At 33.8% G+C, this 22,598-nt stretch overlaps 1 protein-coding gene across 2 annotated transcripts in view; it reads right to left on the bottom strand.

Annotated features, from left to right (window-relative positions):
- Positions 1-22,598, bottom strand: part of thoc5 (THO complex subunit 5) — a 118,416-nt gene that overhangs the window by 11,468 nt on the left and 84,350 nt on the right. For both annotated transcript variants that reach the window (XM_089095107.1, XM_089095109.1), the window contains one exon: positions 17,635-17,755. In XM_089095107.1, coding sequence (XP_088951233.1) covers positions 17,635-17,755 — 121 coding nt within the window. The remainder of the gene's footprint in view (positions 1-17,634; positions 17,756-22,598) is intronic.

Here is a 22,598-nt window from a genome sequence, read left to right as displayed (position 1 = left end):
CTTGTATAACTGGTTCAAATAGAAAAAAAAGCGAGGGAGACAGAGAGAGGGAAAGAAAGAGATGTAAAGAAAGAAAGAAAGATAGATAGAGATAGAAAGAAAGATGGAGAGAGAAAAAGAGAGGGGGAAAGAGAAAGACAGAGCTTTGTTAACTGTCTTTTTTTTTACCTGTTTTCTGTTTTTTTCGTTTAACCCCGTGCAGGCGTTTACGCTATTGTTAAAGCTTGTTACCTTTGGGGGATTGAAAGGTCTTCATGCTTTGATCCCCTCCTTCACCTTTTTGTAACCAATACTCTCAAATTCTGGGGAGAAATTGATGTAGAGCAAGTTGTTGCATGTGAATGCGATGACAATGATGATGAACTGAAAGAAGGCTCAAGTAGAGAGCAAGAGATTGTTACAGACGAGGATGATCTACCCGATGTCATAAATGAGGATATTGCTAATACCGCGTCTGACATGGATGAACCTGACAAGTTGGATGAAGAAAGTGCATGTGACGAGTGGGCTCAAACTACATCTGACATAGTTTTACTTTATTTAGCTAGCTCTTGTAACTATTGCTTTTTCAGCTAAGAAGAACCTCTAGTCTAACTACAAGACATCCTCCAGAGACGGAGAACTTACATCTCAATATCAACTTCAAAGCTGTTCCAAAACAGAGCCAGAAGCTTACAGTACTGTTACCCTAGGTCTTAGAACAAAATAAGTAAGGTTGGGCAGTTTGCAAAGAAGTGGAAAGGGCTTTATAGTACAAGTCAGTAGAAAAAGTGCCTCTAGTGATTTATCAGTTGGGCAGTAATTTATCAGATGGGCAGTTTGCAAGGAAGTGGAAAGGGCTTTATAGTACAAGTCAGTAGAAAAAGTGCCTCTAGTGATTTATCAGTGTTTGTATTCAACGAATTTTAGACACCATGGATGCATCAGTAGCTGCAACCTAGTAAAGAGCTAATCTCGGCCTATAGTAACCGAAAATAATAAAATGTGTTTTAGAAAAACCACTCTACGCAAAAAACTAGGCCTATTTGATGCTGATTTAGCAATGGTAATTATTACCTCCATTAAACTTCAATGTTAATCTTAGCACAAAATCAAATTTCCCTTGTTCACGAAAAAAACCCGAAACCTCTCGAAAATGCCATTGGATCGAAATAAAAAGTACACCATTGAAATCACCAAGGTCGAAAACCCCTAACCGGAGGTATACAATCCCCACACAAAAACCAAAGAAACTCATATTTTAGCATGGATAGTGCAAGCAATCCAATGTGCAAGAACAAATGATAGAACACTTGAAACAAGAATGTTTCTAAGTGATAAGTTCAAAGTTTGAACTTCAGTTTGTTTTCCATTTTATTCAAAGCTGTTGTGCTTTTGTATCAAACAGTTCGTGCTAACGAACTGTAAGTAAGGAGCAATGCGGCTCAATAGTAACCGAAACTCTAAAAAAGGAAATTTTGATGTCAATAGGCATAACAAAAGATTCAGCTTATTATGTTGATTCCACATATATAAGATTCATTAAATTCAGTGTTACACATCAAAAGCTACGAGCCTGAGAAAATTTTCCTGATTTTCGAAAAAGGAGGAACTTTTAGGAATACCCCCCGTTAATACCTAAACGTTAATGAACACTTGATGAAAATCACAACATCAGATTCAGCGTATCCGAGAGTCCTGATGTAAAAGTTTCAAGCTTCCATCTGCAAAAATGTGGAATTTTGTATTTTTTGCCAAAAGAAAGATCACGGATGCGTGTTTTTTTATTTTATTTTTTTTGTTTTTTTTTCCCAGGGGTGATCGCATCGAACCAGTAGTTCTAGAATATCGAGAAAGAGCTCATTCAAACGGAAATTAAAAGTTCTAGAGTCTTTTTAAGTGACCAAAAAGATTGGAGGGCAACTGCCCCCCCCCCCTTCCACCCACCTTTTTTCCCAAAATTCGACCGATCGAAATTCTGAGATAGCCATTTTGTTCGGAATAGTTGAAACGCCCAGTAAGTATGTCTTTGAGGATAACATGCCCCCCCCACACAGCCCCTGGGAAAAGGTTTGTAAGTCACGAAATTTGCCCATTGCTTATGCATAGTATTTCTTACAGGGAAGTATACAGACATTTTCCGGGGAGGGGGAGAATTTTCTACTAGAGGAATTTTCTACGCGAATAATTTTCCGTGGGGAGTGAAGTTCTCAGGGATGAACTTTCCACGGTAAATTTTACACTGGGGAAATTTGCCAAGATCCATATACAAAATTCTTTTTATTTGTCTTCCTTTCTCTTTGCCGGCTCAATTTTACATGTGGAGATATTAAGGGGAATTGTCCGGGAGAAATATTTACCGGGTTGGAATTGTCCAGAGTATCTTTCCGTAGGTGGAGAGATTTTCCACGGGAGAGTTTTCCACAGGATAAATTCTCCAGGGGGAATATTTTGCTGGAGCCCCTTTCTGCTAGGGGGCGGTGGGTATTTGTGAAAGAATTCTCCACGGAGGGGATTTCCGGCAAAATTTTAAGAACAATAAGAGATTAAAGTCTTTTTCGAATGAAAGTGGGCTAACAAAATTTTTCAGCCGGAATCGTCCGCAAGAAATTTTCCAGGGGTAATTTGCAGATAGAATGGGTTGTCTGGGGGGGGGAGTTTTCCTGGTGGAGGGTATTTTATATAGGAGGAACTTTGCATGGAGGGAATTTCCACGAAGGGAAGGAAATTTTCTATAGAGGGGGGAGCCGGATTTTCCAGCATTATTTAAAAATTATTGGTTTCGTTTCTTCATCAGGTTTTTTTTTTTGTTTGTTTGTTTGTTTTGTGTTTTTACCAATGCGCTACTTAAGAATAGATAATATTATTTTACACTTCATCTTGGAACATTTCAACATTCTGCATATAGTTGAAAATATTTTCAACGCTAAAGTTTTTCTTATACTTTTAAGAAAGGTCGTTCTTAAAAAATTGGGACAAAAGTTAAACTTTAGCGTGAGGACAGAGGTGTTGAGGAGAGGACAGCCCCCTCATACAAATAATAAATAGAATTGGTTTTATACGGGGAGATTTTCCCATTGGGAAGGTAGTATCTGGAGAACTTTCCAGATGACATTTTACACTGGGGGAAACTTTGCCAAAATTAATATGCGAATTCCGTTTTAATTGTTCATGTACGGTGATCCAAATTCGGACCTGCATCAGTTAAAAAACGTTTAGAATTTAAAAAAAAACAACAAGTTTTTTCAACTGAAAGTAGGAAGCGACATTAAAACTTAAAACGAACAGAAATTATTTCCGTATATGAAAGGGGCTGTCCCCTCCTTAACACCTCGCTCTTGACGCTAAAGATAGCCTCTTTGTCACAACTCTACTTTTTAAAGTAATAAAAACTAGCGTAAAGAGCGGGGCGTTGAGGAGGGGACGGTCCCTTTCATATACGGAAATAATTTCAGTTCGTTTTAAGTTTTAATGTCGCTTCCTACTTTCAGTTAAAAAGACTTGTTGTTTTTAAAATTTAATTTAAAAGAAAAGTTTGTTCCTTTTATTTCATACTCTGTTGTTCAACACTTGAGGTGGCAAGAACGAAATCGTGCTATGCCCAGGTCCTCTAATGGGTTTTCGAATCACTTGTGAAAGTCGGGTCGTATCGTATGCGCAAGTAGTATCCTAGGTGCTGATTTGACGAGTACATTGACGATTACAAGAATATACACTACAGTTTCACGATTACAAGAATATAGAGTGCAGTTTCACGATTACAAGAATATAGAGTGCAGTTTCACGATTACAAGAATATAGAGTGCAGTTTCACGATTACAAGAATATACAGTGCAGTTTCACGATTACAAGAATATAGAGTGCAGTTTCACGATTACAAGAATATGCACTACAGTTTCACGATTACAAGAATATAGAGTGCAGTTTCACGATTACAAGAATATACAGTGCAGTTTCACGATAACAAGAATATAGAGTGCAGTTTCACGATTACAAGAATATACAGTGTAGTTTCACGAGCACTAGGTGCTGATTTGACGAGCAAATTGACGAGCACAAGAATATACACTACAGTTTCAATTGCACAAGGAATTGCACAAGAATATACACTACAGTTTCAATTGCACAAGGAAACCAGACATGTTTCTGGGCCAAGCAGACAAGTTTCTGGGTCAGCTATAAGTTTCTGGGCCTTTACGTTCCATGGCACCTTTCCAGAGCATGTACCTATGGATTTGGGGCCTTTACGTTCCTTGGTGCCTTTCATGAAAATATACATTGATAAAGTGAAATTATGTCACTATTCTAGTTTTTCTAAACCAGTATTGCCTATAACTTAATATATTCAAATATTTTTTGATAACTTGATCTGAGACCGCCATAGGACCATGTTATTCTGAGACCGTCATAGGATCATGTACTTCTGAGCATGCTATTTGCTTGCCTGTATAGCAATCTCCATGTTATTTGCTTATTTTGTTTGTTATTAAAAGATTGGACACTATATTCAGAATTATTTGATTGACATTTAAGAAGGGGTAATGAGATTCGCAAATTGGATATTATGAACGATATTAATTAATGTTTTGAATAAAAGGAGTGTGAATGATTCTAATTAGTGATCGGATTGTATCAAGGTGGTGAAAAAAAAGGGTTAAAGTGATTAGCAGTTAAGGTAACCCTGAAGAGCATGTTAATTCATTAGCATTTGCGAATACTTCGATGTGTTTGGTATAATACACAAGTGGTGTTTTGAACAGGGTTGTCAGTTTAAAATGGAGTCTAACGAGGGCTTGTTAACTCAGGCAATTTGTTATAAACGGGTATGTATATTCTAGTCGCTTCTTGTTCCCCCCATTTTCAAAGTGTGTGTTTAAAACTAAGGGGGTAACTGGCCACAACACATAGTATTTATATTATTTTCAATTCACGGTAACAAAAATACTAAAAGCGGTAGTGGTCACAAAAGGGGGGACACTCCCACGACCAACATGTATGTATATTCTTGTCACTTTTCGTTCCCTCAATTATTTATAGCGGTTGTTTAAAAATAAGAGTAAACCGGCCAATCCAAAGGGTATATATATTCTAATCACTTTTGGTTCCCCCAATTTTTAAATGAGGCTGTTTACAACTAAGAAGAAAATGGCCCTACCAAAGAGTATTTATATTCTTTTCACTTTTCATTCCCCCAATTTTTCAAAGTGGGTGTTTACAACTAAGGGGGAAACTGGCCCGACCAAAGAGTATTTATATTCTTGTCACTTTTAGTTCCCCCAATTTTTAAAAGTGGGTGTTTTCAACTTATGAGGAAACTGGCCCGACCAAAGAGTATTTATATTCTTTTTACATTTCGGTCCCCCAGATTCTCATAATGGGAGTTTTCAACTAAGGGGGAAACTGACCCAACCAACGAGTATTTATATTCGTTTAAATTTTCGTTCCCCCAAATTTTTATAGTGTGATTTTAAAACTACGGTTTAATCTAATTCAACCAAAGGGTATTTATATTTTTGTCAACTTTCCGCAACCAAATTTTCAATGTGGGTGTTTACAACTGAGGGCGAAACTGGCCCGACCAAAGAGTCTTTATATTCTTGTCACTGATTGTTCCCCTAATTTTTCAAAGTGGGTGTTTACAACGAAGAGGAATGGCAGAAGGATGTATTAGCGAAGTTATAGTGGAGGGCGGGTTGCTAGCGAAAAACACGTGTGGATGAGTTGAAATAAAAATTTTAATGAAAAATGACTTAAGTGTTTTGGGGGTGATGGGTAGATTGGCAGAAGGATGTATTAGCGTAGTTATAGTGGAGGTCGAGTTGCTAGCAAAAAAACCATGTGGATGAGTTGAAATAATTTATTTCAACAATAAATGAATGAAAAGTGTTTGATTGGGAGAAGGAGGTATTAGCGAAGTTATAGTGGAGGGCGAGTTACTAGCAAAAAAACTGTGTAGATGAGTTGAAATAATAAAATTTTAACAACAAATGTCTGAAAAGGGTTTGTGGCTATATGGTTTGATTGTCAGAAGGATGTATTAGCGTAGCTATAGTGGAGGGCGAGGTTCTATCGAAAAACCTCTGTGGATCATTAGAATAAAAAAATTTTTAACAAGAAATCGCTTAAAACTGTTTTGGGCGAGATGGGTTGATTGGCATAAGGATGTATTAGAGAATTTATAGTGGAGGGCGAGTTGCTAGCGAAAAACCCGTGTGGATGAGTTGAAATAAAAATTTTAATGAGAAATGACTGAAAAGTGTTTTGGGGGAGATGGGTTGATTGGTAGAAAGATGTATTAGCGAAGTTATAGTGGAGGGCAAGTTGCTAGCGAAAACCCCATGTGGATGAGTTCAAATAAATTTTTTTAACAAGAAATGACTGAAAAGTGTTTGATTGGCAGAAGGATGTATTAGCGAAGTTATAGTGGAGGGCGAGTTGCTAGCGAAAAACCCATGTGGATGAGTGGAAATAAAAAAATTTTAACAAGAAATTACTGAAAAGTGTTTTGGGGGAGATGGGTTGATTGGCAGATGGATGTATTAGCGTAGTTATAGTGGAGGGCGAGTTGCTAGCGAAAAACCCGTGTGGATGAGTTTAAATAAAAAAAATTAACAGGAAATGACTGAAAACTGTTTTGGGGGAGATGGGTTGATTGGCAGAAGGATGTATTAGCGAAGTTATAGTGGAGGGCGAGTTGCTAGCGAAAAATCTAAGCTAATAAGGGTTTTTGACCGTAAACTCTATTTTTTTGTAAGAAAATTAGGGAAAATACAATTCGTTGGTTCATAGGTGAAACTTAAGTCTAGGTATGGTTCGAAAAATAAACTATTTCTGTAGAATCTGAGCTAATAAGGGTTTTTGACCATAAACTCTAGTTTCCTGTAAGAAAATTATGGAAAATACACTTCTCTCGTTCAAATGTGAAACTTAGGTCCATTCTCTGGTTCAAATGTGAAACTTAAGTCCAGTTTTGGATACTCATAATAATGAGGACTGATGGTTCAAATTCAATATTTTTTTTTTTCATAAAAACAAACTATTTTTTTTAAAATTAGAAATTATTCAACTTTTTGTTAGAGTTCTAGTTTAGTTTAGTTTTAGTTAAGAGTTTAGAGTTTTACCTTAGAGTCTTAGCTTAGAGTTTTTGTTAGAGTTCTAGTTTAGTTTAGTTTTAGTTAAGAGTTTGATGTTTTACTGTTGAGTTTCAGTTAGAGTTCTAGTTTAGTTTAGTTTTAGTTAAGAGTTTAAAGTTTTAGCTTAGAGTCTTAGCTTAGAGTTTTTGTTAGAGTTGAAGTTTAGTTTAGTTTTAGTTTAGAATTTTTGTTGGAGTTCTAGCTTAGATTTAGTTAAGATTTTGATGTTTTACTGTTGAGTTTCAGTTGGAGTTCTAGTTTAGTTTTATTTAAGAGTTTGGTGTTTTAACTTAGAGTCTTATCTTATAATTTTTGTTAGAGTTCTAGTTTAGTTTAGTTTTAGTTAAGAGTTTAGAGTTTTTAGCTTAGAGTTTCAGTTATAGTTCTAGTTTAGTTTAGTTTTAGTTAAGAGTTTGGTGTTGTACCTTAGAGTCTTAGCTTAGAGTTTTAGTTAGAGTTCTAGTTTAGTTTAGTTTTTGTTAAGAGTTTAGAGTTTTAGCTTTGAGTCTTAGCTTAGAGTTTTTTTTAGAGTTTTAGTTTAGTTTTAGTTAAGAGTTTAGAGTTTTAGCTTTGAGTCTTAGCTTAGAGTTTTTCTTAGAGTTCTAGTTTAGTTTAGTTTTAGTAAAGATTTTAGAGTTTTTAGCTTATAGTCTTAGCTTAGAGTTTTCGTCGAAGTTCTAGTTTAGTTTAGTTTTAGTTAAGAGTTTAAAGTTTTAGCTTACAGTTTATGTTAGAGTTGAAGTTTATTTATGATATTTATAAAGTCGATTAAGATGAAGAAATGTCGGAGTGTAGGTTTGACATTACCAGGCACGTGCGAGGGAAATTTTTTGTTGGTGGGGGGGCTTAAAAAGGCAAAAAAAGGTGAACTACATGAGTTTATAAGACGGTTCATTAAAATCCCAAGGTTTTTTCTGATTTTTTGGACAATACCCATACTCCTATTGATGAGGACTGATGGTTCTAATTCAATATATTTTCCATGAAAACAAACTATTTTTTTAACAAATTTTTTTTTGGACTTCGAAATTATTCAAGTTTTTGTTGGAGTTCTAGTTTAGTTTAGTTTTAATTAAGAGTTTAGAGTTTTACCTTAGAGTCTTAGCGTAAAATTTCTTTTGCATTTTTCGCTTAGTTTTAGTTCAGATTTTGATGTTTTAATGTTGAGTTTCAGTTGGAGTTCTAGTTTAGTTTAGTTTTAGTTAAGAGTTTGGTGCTTTACCTTAGAGTCTTAGCTTAGAGTTCTAGTTTAGTTTAGTTTTAGTTAAGAGTTTAGAGTTTTAGCTTAGAGTTTTTGTTAGAGTTCTAGTTTAGTTTAATTTTAGTTAAGAGTTTATAGTTTTAGCTTAGATTCTTAGCTTAGAGTTTTTGTTATAGTTATAGTTTATTTTATTTTTAGTTAATAGTTTAGAGTTTTTAGATTAGAGTCTTAGATTATAGTTTTTGTTGTAGTTATAGATTAGTTTAGTTTTATTTAATATTTTAAAGTTTTAGCTTAGAGTCTTAGCTTAGACTTTTTGTTAGAGTTGAAGTTTAGTTATGATATTTCTATAGTCAATTAAGATGAAGAAATGTCGGAGTGTAGGTTTCACATCACCAGGCACGTGCGAGGGAAATTTTTGTTGGTGGGAGGCTTAAAAAGGCAAAAAATGCGTGAACTACATGAGTTTATAAGACGGTTCGTGAAAATCCCACGGTTTTTTCTGATTTTTTGGACAATACCCATACTCCTATTGATGAGGACTGATGATTCTATTTCAATATTTTTTCATGAAAACAAACTATTTTTTTAGTTAGAGTTCTAGTATAGTTTAGTTTTAGTTAAGATTTTAGAGTTTTAGCTTAGAGTCTTAGCCTACGGTTTTTGTTAGAGTTGTAATTTAATTTAGTTTTAGTTAAGATTTTAGAGTTTTTATCTTAGAGTTTTTGTTGAAGTTCTAGTTTAGGTTAGTTTTAGTTAAGAGTTTAAAGTTTTAGCTAAGAGTCTTAGCTTAGAGTTTATGTTAGAGTTGAAGTTTAGTTATGATATTTCTAAAGTCAATTAAGATGAAGAAATGTCGGAAGATAGGTTTGACATCACCAGGCACGTGCGATGTAATTTTTTTGTTGGTGGGGGGATTAAAAAGTCAAAAATGGGTGAACTACATGACTTTATAAGACAGTTCGTGAAGATCCCAAGGTTTTTTCTGATTTTTTGGACAATGCCCATACTCCTATTGATGAGGACTGATGGTTCTAATTCAAGATTTTTTTCATGAAAACAAACTATTTTTTAACAAATTATTTTTTTTTGGACTTCGAAATTATTCAACTTTTTGTTAAAGTTCTAGTTTAGTTTTTAGTTATGAGTTTAGAGTTTTTAGCTTAGAGTCTTAGCTTAGTGTGTTTGTTGAAGTTCTAGTTTAGTTTAGTTTTAGTTAAGAGTTTTAGCTTAGAGTCTTAGCTTAGAGTTTTAGTTAAAGTTGAAGTTTAGTTTAGTAATAGTTAATAGTTTAGAGTTTTAGCTTAGAGCTTAGAGAAATTTAATTCAGAAAATTTTGAAAAAAAAAAATTTAGACGGTGTTACGTGCGCGCACGTAACCTCGTCTAAATTAACCTTAAAAAATGAAATAAAGCTATGTCGACTTTGCATATTTTATTCAACATATCCGACAATTGATGCTGAAAAGGCATAGAGTTTGTTACTTACTTACATTTTTTTTTATAATTTCTTGAATTAAATTTCTGTAGTGTGCATCCAAATGGGGGATTCAAGAAAAAATTTTAGACGGGGTTACGTGCGCGCACGTAACAACGTCTAATTTTTTTTTCATAATTTGCTGAATTAAATTTCTCTAAGCTCTAAGCTAAAACTCTAAACTCTTAACTATTACTAAACTAAACTTCAACTCTAGCAAAAACTCTAAGCTAAGACTCTAAGCTAAAACTTTAAACTCTTAACTAAAACTAAACTAAACTAGAACTTCAACAAAAACATCAATAGGAGTATGGGTATTGTCCAGAAAATCAGAAAAAACCTTGGGATTTTCACGAACCGTCTTATAAACTCATGTAGTTCACCCATTTTTGTCATTTTAAGCCCCCCACCAACAAAAAATTTCCCTCGCATGTGCCTGGTGATGTCAAACCTACAATCCGACATTTCTTCATCTTAGTTGACTTTAGAAATATCATAACTAAACTTCAACTCTAACAAAAACTCTAAGCTAAGACTCTTAGGTAAAACTTGATACTCTTAACTAAAACTAAACTAAACTAGAACTTCAACGAAAACTCTAAGCTAAAAATTCTAAACTCTTAACTAAAACTAAACTAAACTAGAACTCTAACAAAAACTCTAAGCTAAGACTCTAAGCTAAAACTCTAAACTCTTAACTAAAACTAAACTAAACTAGAACTCTAACTAAAAAAAAATAGTTTGTTTTCATGAAAAAAAAATATTGAATTAGAACCATCAGTCCTCATCAATAGGAGTATGGGTATTGTCCAAAAAATCAGAAAAAACAGTGGGATTTTCACGAACCGTCTTATAAACTCATGTAGTTCACCCATTTTTTGCCTTTTTAAGCCCCCCACCAACAAAAAATTTCCCTCACACGTGCCTGGTGATGTAAAACCTACACTCCGACATTTCTTCGTCTTAATTGACTTTAGAAATATCATAACTAAACTTCAACTCTAACAAAAACTCTAAGCTAAGACTCTAAGGTATAACTCTAAACTCTTAACTAAAACTAAACTAAACTAGAACTTCAACGAAAACCATAGGCTAAGACTCTAAGCTAAAACTCCGAGATATTAATTATCGCGAAATTAAACTAGAACTAACTAAAAAAAATAGTTTGTTTTCATGAAAAAATATTGAACTAGAACCGTCAGTTCTCATTAAAAGGAGAAATGGTATTGTCCCAAACATCCGAAAAAACCTTGGGATTTTCACGAACCGTCTTATAAACTCATATAGTTCACCCATTTTTGGCCTTTTTAAGCCCCCCACCAACAAAAATTTCCCTCGCATGTGCTTGGTGATGTGAAACCGTCTTTCCGACATTTTTTCATCTTAATTGAATTTAGAAATATCATAACTAAACTTCAACTCTAACAAAAACTCTAAGCTAACACTCGAAGCTAAAACTTTAAACTATTAACTAAAACTAAACTGAACTAGAACTTCAACAAAAAGTCAAGCTAAAAAGTCAAGCAAAAGGTTAAGCTAAGACTCTAAGCTAAAAATTCTAAACTCTTAACTAAAACTAAACTAAACTAGAACACTAACAAAAACTCTAAGTTAAAACTCTAAGCTAAAACTATAAACTCTTAACTAAAACTAAACTAAACTACAACTCTAACAAAAACTCTAAGCTAAGACTCTAAGCCAAAACTCTAAACTCTTAACTAAAACTAATCTAAATTAAAACTCTAACTAAAATTCTAAACTAATACTCTAAGGTAAAACACCAAACTCTTAACAAAAATTAAACTAAACTAGAACTCTAACTGAAACTCAAAGGTAAAACATCAAACTCTTAACTAAAACTAAACTAAACTAGAACTCTAACAAAAACTCTAAGCTAAGACTCTAAGGTAAAACTCTAAACTCTTAACTAAAACTAAACTAAACTAGAACTCTAACAAAAAGTTGAATAATTTCGAAGCCCGAAAAAAAATTTGTTAAAAAAATAGTTTGTTTTCATGAAAAAAAATATTGAATTAGAACAATCAGTCCTCATCAATAGGAGTATGGGTATTGTAAAAAAAATCAGAAAAAACTATGGGATTTTCACGTAACATCTTATAAACTCATGTAGTTCACCCATTTTTGCCTTTTTAAGCCCCAAACCCAAAAAAATTTCCCTCGCACGTGCCTGGTGATGTCAAACCTACACTCCAACATTTCTTCATCTTAATTGACTTTAGAAATATCATAACTAAACTTCAACTCTAAAAAAAACTCTAAGTTAAGACTCTAGGCTAAAACTCTAAACTATTAACTAAAACTATACTAGAATTTCAACAAAAACTCTAAGCTATGACTCTAAGCTAAAAACTATAAATTCTCAACTAAAAATAAACTAAAGTAGAACTCTAACAAAAACTCTAAGCTAAGAGTCTAAGCTAAAACACAAAACTCTTAACTAAACTAAACTAGAACTCTAACAAAAACTCTAAGCTAAAACTCTAAGGTAAAAACTCTAAACTCTTAACTAAAACTAAAATAAAGTAGAACTCTAACAAAAACTTTAAGCTAAGACTCTAAGCTAAAATTCTAAACTCTTAAGTAAAACTAAACTAAACTAAAACTCTAAGCTATTACTCTAAGGTAAAACACTAAACTCTTAACTAAAACTAAACTAAACTAGAACTCTAACTGAAACTCAACAGTAAAACATCAAACTCTTAACTAAAACTAAACTAGAACTCTAACAAAAACTCTACACTAAGAGTATAATTTAAAATTATAAACTCTTAACTAAACTCAAATAGAACTCTTACAAAAATTTGAATATGTATGAATTCCAAAAAAAAAATTTGTTAAAAAAATAGTTTGTCTTAATTAAAAAAATCTTTAGTTATAATCATATGTCATCATAAATAGGAGTATGTATATGTCCCAAAAAAATCAGAAACAACCTAGGTATTTTCACGAGCCGTCTTAAAAACTCATGTAGGTCACCCATTTTTGCCTCTTTAAGCCCCCAACCACAAAAAATTTCCCTCGCTCGTGCCTGGTGATGTCAAACCTACACTCCGACATTTCTTCATCTTAATTGACTTTAGAAATATCATAACTAAACTTCAACTCTAATAAAAACTCTAAGATAAGGCTCTAAGATAAAACTTTAAACTCTTAAATAAAACTAAACTAAACTATAACTTCAACAAAAACTCTAATCTAATACTCTAATATAAAAATACTAAACTATTAACTAAAACTAAAATAAATTAGAACTCTAAGAAAAACTCTAAGCTAATACTCTAAGCTAAAATTCTAAACTCTTAACTAAAACTAAAACTATACTACAACTCTAACAAAAACTATAAGCTAAGACTATAAGATAAAATTCTAGACTCTTAACTAAAACTAAACTAAACTAGAACTCTAACTAAAACTCTAAGCTATGACTCTAAAGTAAAACACCAAACTCTTAACTAAAACTAAACTAAACTAGAACTCTAACTGAAACTCTAAGATAAAACTCAAAACTCTTAACTAAAACTAAACTAAACTATAAATCTAACTAAAACTCTAAGCTAAGACTCTAAGGTAAAACACCAAACTCTTAACTAAAACTAAACTAAACTAGAACTCTAACTGAAACTCAACAGTAAAACATCAAACTCTTAACTAAAACTAAACTAAACTAGAACTCTAACAAAAACTCTTAACTAAAACTAAACTAAACCTTCAACTCTAACAAAAACTCTAAGCTAAGACTCTAAGCTAAAACTTTAAACTCTTAACTAAAACTAAACTAAACTAGAACTCTAACTGAAACTCAACAGTAAAACATAAAACTCTTAACTAAAACTAAACTAAACTATAACTCTAACAAAAACTCTAAGCTAAGACTCTAAGCTTAAAACTCTAAACTCTTAACTAAAACTAAACTAAACTAGAACTCTAACAAAAAGTTGAATAATTTCGAAGTTTAAAAAAGATAGTTTGTTTTTATGAAAAAAAAATATTGAATTAGAACCATAAGTCCTCATTATTATGAGTATCAGAAACTGGACTTAAGTTTCACATTTGAACCAGAGAATTGTATTTTCCATAATTTTCTTGCCGGAAACTAGAGTTTATGGTCAAAACCCCTTATGAGCTCAGATTCTACAGAAATAGTTTATTTTTCAATCTAGACCTGGACTTAAGTTTCAGGTAAGAGCCAAAAAATTTTATTTTTCCTAATTTTCTTACAAAAAACTAGTTTACGGTCAAAAACACTAATTAGATAACATTTTATGCAAGCAACTCGCCCCCCACTTTAACTACGCTAATACATCCTTCTGCGAATCAACCCATCTACCCCAAAACACTTTTCAGCCATTTCCTGTTAAATTTTTTTATTTCAACTCATCCACACGGGTTTTTCGCTAGCAACTCGCCCTCCACTATAGCTACGCTAATACATCCTTCTGCCAATCAACCCATCTCCCCCAAAACACTTTTCATCCATTTATTGTTAAAAAGTTTTATTTCAACTCATCCACACTGGTTTTTCGCTAGCAACTCGCCCTCCACTATAACTTCGCTAATACATCCTTCTGCAAGTTAAACACTTTTCAGTCAATGACTGTTAAAAAAATTTATTTCAACTCATCCCCATGGGGTTTTCGCTAGCAACTTGCCCTCCACTAAAACTTCGCTATTACATCCTTCTGCCATTCCTCTTAGTTGTAAACACCTACTTTGAAAAATTAGGAAAACAAAAAGTGACAAGAATATAAATACTCTTTGGTCGGGTCAGGTTCCCCCTTAGTTTTAAAAAAACAATTTGAAAATTGGGGTAACGTAAATTGAAAATTAAATAATAACTATTGGCTCTGGTAATTTTACCCCCATGTTGTAAAAACACACTGTGATAAATTGTGGGACCGAAAAGTGACAAGAATATAAATACTCTTTGTTCGGACCAGTTTCCCCCTTAGTTGTAAACACCACCTTTGAAAAATTGGGGGTCCGAAAAGTGACAATAATATTAATACTCTTTGGTCGGGCCATTTTCCCCCTTAGTTGTAAACACCCACTTTGAAAAATTGGGGGAACGAAAAGTGACAAGAATATAAATACTCTTTGGTCAGGCTAGTTTGCTCCTTAGTTGTAAACACCCACTTTGAAAAGTTGGGGGAACAAAAAATGACAAGAATATAAATACTCTTTGGTCGGGCAAGTTTCCCCCTTAGTTGTAAACACCCACTTTGAAAAATTGGGGGAATGAAAAGTGACAAGAATAAAATTACCCTTTGATCGGGCCAGTTTCCTCGTATTAGCTAAAACCCGCAATTAAAATTTGGGGGAACCAAAAGTTATAAGAATATAATTACCCTTTGGTTTGGCCGGTTTCCACTTAGTTGTAAACACCCACAATAAAAAATTGGGGGAACGAACATTGACAAGAATATAAATAATCTTTGGTCGGGCCAGTTTCCCCCTTAGTTCTAAACACCCGCTTTGAAAAATTTTTTGAACGAAAAGTGACAAGAATATGAACAATCTTTGGCCAGGCCAGTTTCCCCCTTAGTTGTAGACACCCGATTTGAAAAATTGGGGGAAACAGAAGCGACAAGAATATAAAGACACTTTGGTCAGGACAGTTTTCCCTTTAGTTGTAAACACCCAGTTTGAAAATTGGGGGAAAAAGAAGCCACTAGAATATACATCCCCGTTTATAACAAATTGTCTGAGTTAACAAGCCCTCGTTAGACTCCATTTTAAACTGACAACCCTGTTCAAAACACCACTTGTGTATTATACCAAACACATCGAAGTATTCGCAAATGTTAATGAATTAACATGCTCTTCAGGGTTACCTTAACTGCTAATCACTTTAACCCTTTTTTTCTCCACCTTCATACAATCCAATCACTAATTAGAATCATTCACACTCCTATTATTCAAAACATTAATTAATATCGTTCATAGTGTCCAATTTGCGAATCTCATTACCCCTTTTTAAATGTCAATCAAATAATTCTGATTATAGTGTCCAATTTTTTAATAACAAACAAAATAAGCAAATAACATGGAGATTGCTATACAGGCAAGCAAATAACATGCTCAGAATAACATGATCCTATGACGGTCTCAGAATAACATGGTCCTATGGCGGTCTCAGATCAAGTTATCAAAAAATATTTGAATATATTAAATTATAGGCAATACTGGTTTAAAAAACTAGAATAGTGACATAATTTCACTTTATCAATGTATATTTTCATGAAAGGCACCAAGGAACGTAAAGGCCCCAAATCCATAGGTACATGCTCTGGAAAGGTGCCATGGAACGTAAAGGCCCAGAAACTTATAGCTGACCCAGAAACTTGTCTGCTTGGCCCAGAAACATGTCTGGTTTCCTTGTGCAATTGAAACTGTAGTGTATATTCTTGTGCAATTCCTTGTGCAATTGAAACTGTAGTGTATATTCTTGTGCTCGTCAATTTGCTCGTCAAATCAGCACCTAGTGCTCATGAAACTACACTGTATATTCTTGTAATCGTGAAACTGCACTCTATATTCTTGTAATCGTGAGACTGCACTGTATATTCTTGTAATCGTGAAACTGCACTCTATATTCTTGTAATCGTGAAACTGCACTGTATATTCTTGTAATCGTGAAACTGCACTCTATATTCTTGTAATCGTGAAACTGCACTGTATATTCTTGTAATCGTGAAACTGCACTCTATATTCTTGTAATCGTGAAACTGTAGTGTATATTCTTGTAATCGTCAATGTACTCGTCAAATCAGCACCTAGGATACTACTTGCGCATGTAGTTGATTAAAGATAAGATGAATTAGCGGATTTGGGATGGTTTCAAGGTGGTTTCTTTAAGCAAGCTTGGGAATTACAGCGTATAACTTGTCCAGTATTGATGATAGGGTGCAACATCTTAAAAAACAGGAAGATAAAAATAAAACAGCTCTTAAAATAGTTTTTCCAAAAAACCGAACAGAAAGTAGAAACAAGTCACCTGTTTTTGATGGACCTGTTTCTGTTTTCTGTTCTGTTCTGTTGTGTTCTTTTTTTTTTTTTTTTTTTTTTTCCAATTATGTTTTTCCAAAAAACAGAAACAATGCCGATGCTTAATTTTGAGCAAGTACAAAATTGAAAAGAAGGTATCAAGCAGTTTTTAAAATATCATTAATTATTACAACAGGACCAATATACATGGCTTATTTAGAACGAGTAAAAATTCAGACAAGACTTTTTTGGGTGTTATCGGTCAACTCTGTGGCCACCTTGGGAGAATTACCACCACCTTGGGAGGTTTTTGGTATTACTGAAAAAGAGAAAGGAGCTCTGATAATAAGTTAGTCACAGTAAGCAGGGACTTCCCATGCCAGGAGGAAGTCCTATTTGTGGCCTGACATATTTGTAGAGGTAAAATTAATTTCGTAGAAGTACAACAGTACGTCTTTGCCTGCTATTTTTTAAACTATGGTTATTATTTTAAATACATCATAATGTCTAAGGTAGAATCAAGAGTAGGGGGCATTTAAAGTTAAATTTTTATATACTTCGGGAAAAAATTGGAATTTGATATCATTCAGAGGAGCGGAGGTGGGATTTAATGAAAAAAGAAACTTTAGGCCAAAAATATACAACAAGTATATGCAAGTATATGAAAGATTTTTTTCGGTCATTTTAGCCATTAAATACCCGGAAAGAACCTATGTTTCTGTGATATTTTTATATTGATTGGATGGGAACGGGGAGGGAAAGCCCCTTTCGGGTAAGGCACACAGTAACAAAAAAGTCCTCAAGCAATATAGACTTAAATTTTTTAAATTAGTCAATTACCAATCTCATTCAGCATCTTCTCCAAGATCAATCTATTGCTGATTCGGCTTGTTATGTCTTTGAAAAGACTCTGGACGTCCGTTGATACAAGATCTGCCTTCAAGTTCATGGATTTATCAACCTGGAACGCATAAGATTTTGAGAACTAAGTCCGGTCTTTTCTGCAGGTAAAATCTTTACTATTTCAAAGACCATTTATCAACCTCCACAATATTGTCCCAGCGAAGGAAATGGAGGTCTGAGGTTAAAATCTCGGTAAGTGATTTTCTTTTCAGGTTCTTAAATTCAGAAGAGAGGCAATGCAAAACGTCAAATTTAACCTAAGACACAAATGATTATATTGTAAATGATGATTATGCTGAATAATCAAATTAGCATTTAACTTTTTTTTAAAAGGAGTATTAAAAAGGATAGAAATGTACAAATAGTTAAAAATTTCGAATTTCTTACAAAAACATTAAAAACAAAATCAAAACGTATTGTTATGTCGAAACAATATCCGAGAATCAACAGCAACAAATGAAAAAAAAAACTTCTGTAAAACTTTTGTAAAACCCAAAGGAAAGAATTCAGGATAGAAACTATGCAAAACTTCATCCCTGAAGAGCAAAGGAGGCTTTGCTAAAGAATTAAACTTAGAAAGTACAAAATAACAAGAGGCGTCGGGGCTAACTCTTCCCAAATAATCTGTTATCGAGCTAGGGCGTTCAGCTCTTCGCTATGGTGGCTGCCACTCCAATACCTCTCCGCCCTCCTTTAAACAGAAATTTTATTTTAACTGTTATTTTCGGAAACGGCACATGAAAGAGGCAGCTAAAAGTGAACTTTCATTACCCCTCGATAATAGAATTTTGAAGGATAGATACGCTAACTTTTGAAAGTCAAATCTTCGGTATCTTGAGGACCCTTTCCTTACTTTCAGACTATTTCCCAGCAATTTCCAGTTTATTTTAGCATACACTAATAGATCCTTTCTTACTCAAAAAATTATCTTATTAAATTAGAGTAGAGTAGAGAGTAGAATATTTTTATTTATAACACGTACATAAATAAATGTCACAAAACAGCGCACATGCCTGGTGGCATACTTTAGCGCTGAAAATATTGCCAACGAAAATACACAGCCATTTTCTAACTAAATTTTACAACAACGAAAAAGAAAATCCTAACGAAGAAAATGCTTAACAAGCCATAAGATATTTCTTCACCAATCTTAGAAAATGTCGCTTGTTGCTGCATTTTCGAACTGATGCAGGAATTGAGTTCCAGATTTTTGGGCCAATGTGACGGATGCTGAATCCCGCTCTCGATGTTGGGCGAATTTCGCACGAAAAGTCTGAACGATGCGTAGTATGATAATTATGAAATTGAGAATTAGTTGAGAAAATGCCGGAGAAATTTACAGGTAAATTACTATATGGATAATCATGACAAATGCTAGAGATAGAAATTAAATGAAGTTGGTCCAAAGAGAAAATTCCTGAAGTCCCATATAGGTGTCTTACTGAAGTTCTGCAATCAACATTAAAAAGAATCCTCATTGCTTTATTCTGAAGTATTTGGAGAGATTTGAAAACAGACGGAAAGGTAGAGCCCAAACCGAAATGCAATAGAGAAAATATGGGTGGACGAAAGAATAATAAATAGATTTTAGAATAGCTGTAGTAAAAAAGTGACAAAGACGAGTGAGAATGCAAACATTTCGGTAAATTTTTAACGACAGTGTTTTTACATATTTATGAAACGACAAATTTTCATCTAAAATAATCCCGAAATATCTGAACTGATCCACCCGTCTTGATTCAATACCATTCAAAAAAAGAGAGAAGGTATCTGCCACTACTAATCCAGTTCGCGAAAATAACATATACTGGCATTTGTTTTCATTAAGAGCTAGTAAATTTCTTGAATACCAATCAGATACAGTTAGTAACGTACTTTCGAGGTTCTGGAAAAGAACTGATAGGTCCCGGTGAGAAGCAAAAATTACTACTTCATCAGCAAACATTATAATTTTACAAAGAGGCAAAACTTCTGGCAAATCATTTATAAAAAGAATAAATAGAATAGGCCCAAGAACAGAGCCCTGAGGCACTCCGTTATTAATTGGAAAAGTTTCGGAACGGAGATCACGAGATTTATCAACACAATCTAGTCGTCTCCTAGAAAGGTAAGATGAAAAAAATTTAACAGCTTGTGTTGAAAACCCATAAGACTTTAGTTTAAAAAGAAGCAACGAATGATTTACGGTGTCAAGCGCCTTGGCGACATCAAGAAAAATCGCCAGCGCGTGTTGACCATCATATAGTGAATCATTAATATTTAGTAAAAGCTCATGAATTGCCAGTTCAGTTGACTTTCCTTTTATAAAACCATATTGAGACGTGTGTAAAATCTTACTATCAAATAAATATTTTTGTAATTGACTATTTGCAAGTTTTTCCAAAATTTTGCTGAAAACCGAAAGTAGAGAAATGCCTCTCTAATCTGAAGGGTCAGTTGAACTCCCAGCTTTAGGTAATGCTATAACATTTGCTTTTTTTAAAAGCTCAGAAAAAACCGCATTCATAAGTGATAGATTAAAAATGTGTGCCAACAAATATGAAATGCTTGACGCTATTTGCCTTACGGTTTGAGCCGAAAATCCAAATTCGTCCTTAGAAACACTCCGTTTAAGCTTCAGAATAACTTTTTCAATCTCATGAGGCTTAATCTCAGAAAAAGAAAACGAATATTCTGCATGTTGCTCATTAACTGGAACAGAAGGGGAATTCAGTTGCATATTCATAGTCAATGCAAGTCTAGAACCAATATTTCTGAAATAATCTCCAAAAGCATTTAAAATTTCATTGGGCTCTGTAACATATTCTCCATTTAAAACAAGGCAATTAACACTAGTATTCTTACGACTATGAGGACGTATCTTTTCATTTATCAATTGTCATATTTTTCTCATATCCGATTTATACTCCAAAAATTTCTCTTTATAATATTTTCTCTTCTCATGCCTGATAATTGAATTTAGCTTATTCATATAAACTATGATTTCTTCACACGACTCAGGTGTCTGTAATTTTAAATAATTCTTAAATTTTCTATTTTTATGATTTAACGATGCCAAAATACCTTCAGTAATCCATGGGTCAAATTTCTGTGCAAACTTTCCAATCGAAACTCGTCTTGAAGAGGCCCAATACCGCAATGGCATCATTTGATCAATAAAATCTGAAAACGCAGCATTTGCATCATCTGAGCCATAAACTGAACTCCAATCATGGTCAGGAATTAACTGATGTAGAACTTTACAATCAATCTAAATATATCGCTTTTTTGAATTATCTATTGTTGAATCTCGATGTTGTTTATTGCTATTATTTAAATTTAAAAGAACACTCACCGGAAAATGATCTGACATATCAGACAAAATTACTGACGATTTTTCAGCATCAAATAAAACAGGAGAAAAAAATATATTATCTAATAATGTAGCTGTGTTAGCTGTAACTCTTGTCGGCAGAGAAATAAGAACACAACATCATAGTTAAAAACTCCTTATTATTTCCAACATCGAGATTCAAAAGATCAAAATTAAAATCACCCGAAATAATAACCGGTTTTTTCAACGCTTCCAGATTTTTCAACAGCGGTTCAAAAACTTCAAAAAATATTTTTGGATTACCCGACGGAGATCGATAAACAGACCCGAAAATAAATGGATTACACCCAAAAGGTAAAACTTCAACAAGAATAGTCTCATATAACCCTTCATGAAATACAGACAAATCACTGAGAATACTAAAAGACCAGTCATCACGAATATACAGCATCTGACCTCCTCTCGCATTCTAACACCTTGTCCGTGAAATACACTTCATTCCAGGCAGATCTAACATTGTAAGAGGCGTATTAGCAGACAAAAAAGTTTTGCAAACTCCAATAATGTCTATAGGACTAGATGCAAGCAAGAGCTTCAGTTCATTGAATGCACTTTGTAGCCCCTGGGCATTTAAATGTAACGATCTGATTGGAAAATCACAACTTTTTGTTTTATCCGATAAAAGCTCGCCTGAAGAATAATCACATTCAGGTAGATTATTTACATAAGGCATATCTTTATCACTTCCGGTAGCTGAATTTAGAATTACTTCTAACTTCAAACAAGAATCAAGAAAACGCTTAAAACGATCCATAAAACGAAAAAAGAAAAGAAAAATTCACAGCTTCTTAGTTTAGAAGACAGGTTCATATGAAACATTGCGAATGTGAACTACGTCGGAAGTCGTTTTACACGGAATGATTTGCGAACCGTACTTGACATAAACAACACCTCGTAAAGTTCATACATTTTTCAATTCAAACTTATTGCGCGCAAGCTTGTAGATTTCTTGCCTTTTACTGGTTAGAGCCTCATTTACATATATTCGGGAACCTTTCAAATTCTTGCGATTGCGTAGGATCTCAACTGCAGATGCCTCAGTAAAAAATGTAAGTTCAATCGGAGTTTTTATTTCCAAGGCACCTCCCAAACACCTTGCACCCTTGACAATGGATTTACCAAGATTCAGTCCCATTTCACTTTTAAGTCGAGCTAATACTTTATCACCAAGCTGAGGCAAATCACGCGTGTGAGAGTTTATCCCAGATACAATGACTTTAGTTAGAAGAGAAGACTGGTTTATATCATCCAGCTTAGTTTCAAGCTTTTGGAGCTTTGCGCAATTTTGAACAATTCTTGCCCGCAAATCGCCAAGTGATTTCTCAAGCAGTTCAAATTTACCCTTGAATTGCAGATCGATCGCCTCATAGACAGCTTGCGTAACAGTATCAAGAAAATCTTACTTAATCTGTGTCACCGGAGAACTCCCTAATCTACTGCACTGCTCTTCCACTCTCCTACGAATTTCATCCTGTATGCCGTCACGAAGGTTAACAATTTCTGACTGCATCAAGTTAACCGACTCAGA

The sequence above is a fragment of the Artemia sp. Qi Xiang Cuo genome, chromosome 10 (assembly GCF_049724085.1).
Source record: "Artemia sp. Qi Xiang Cuo chromosome 10, ASM4972408v1, whole genome shotgun sequence".
NCBI classification, from domain to species: domain Eukaryota; kingdom Metazoa; phylum Arthropoda; class Branchiopoda; order Anostraca; family Artemiidae; genus Artemia; species Artemia sp. Qi Xiang Cuo.
Note: the sequence above shows the minus strand (reverse complement) of the source record. Positions and strands in the feature narration are given on the sequence as shown.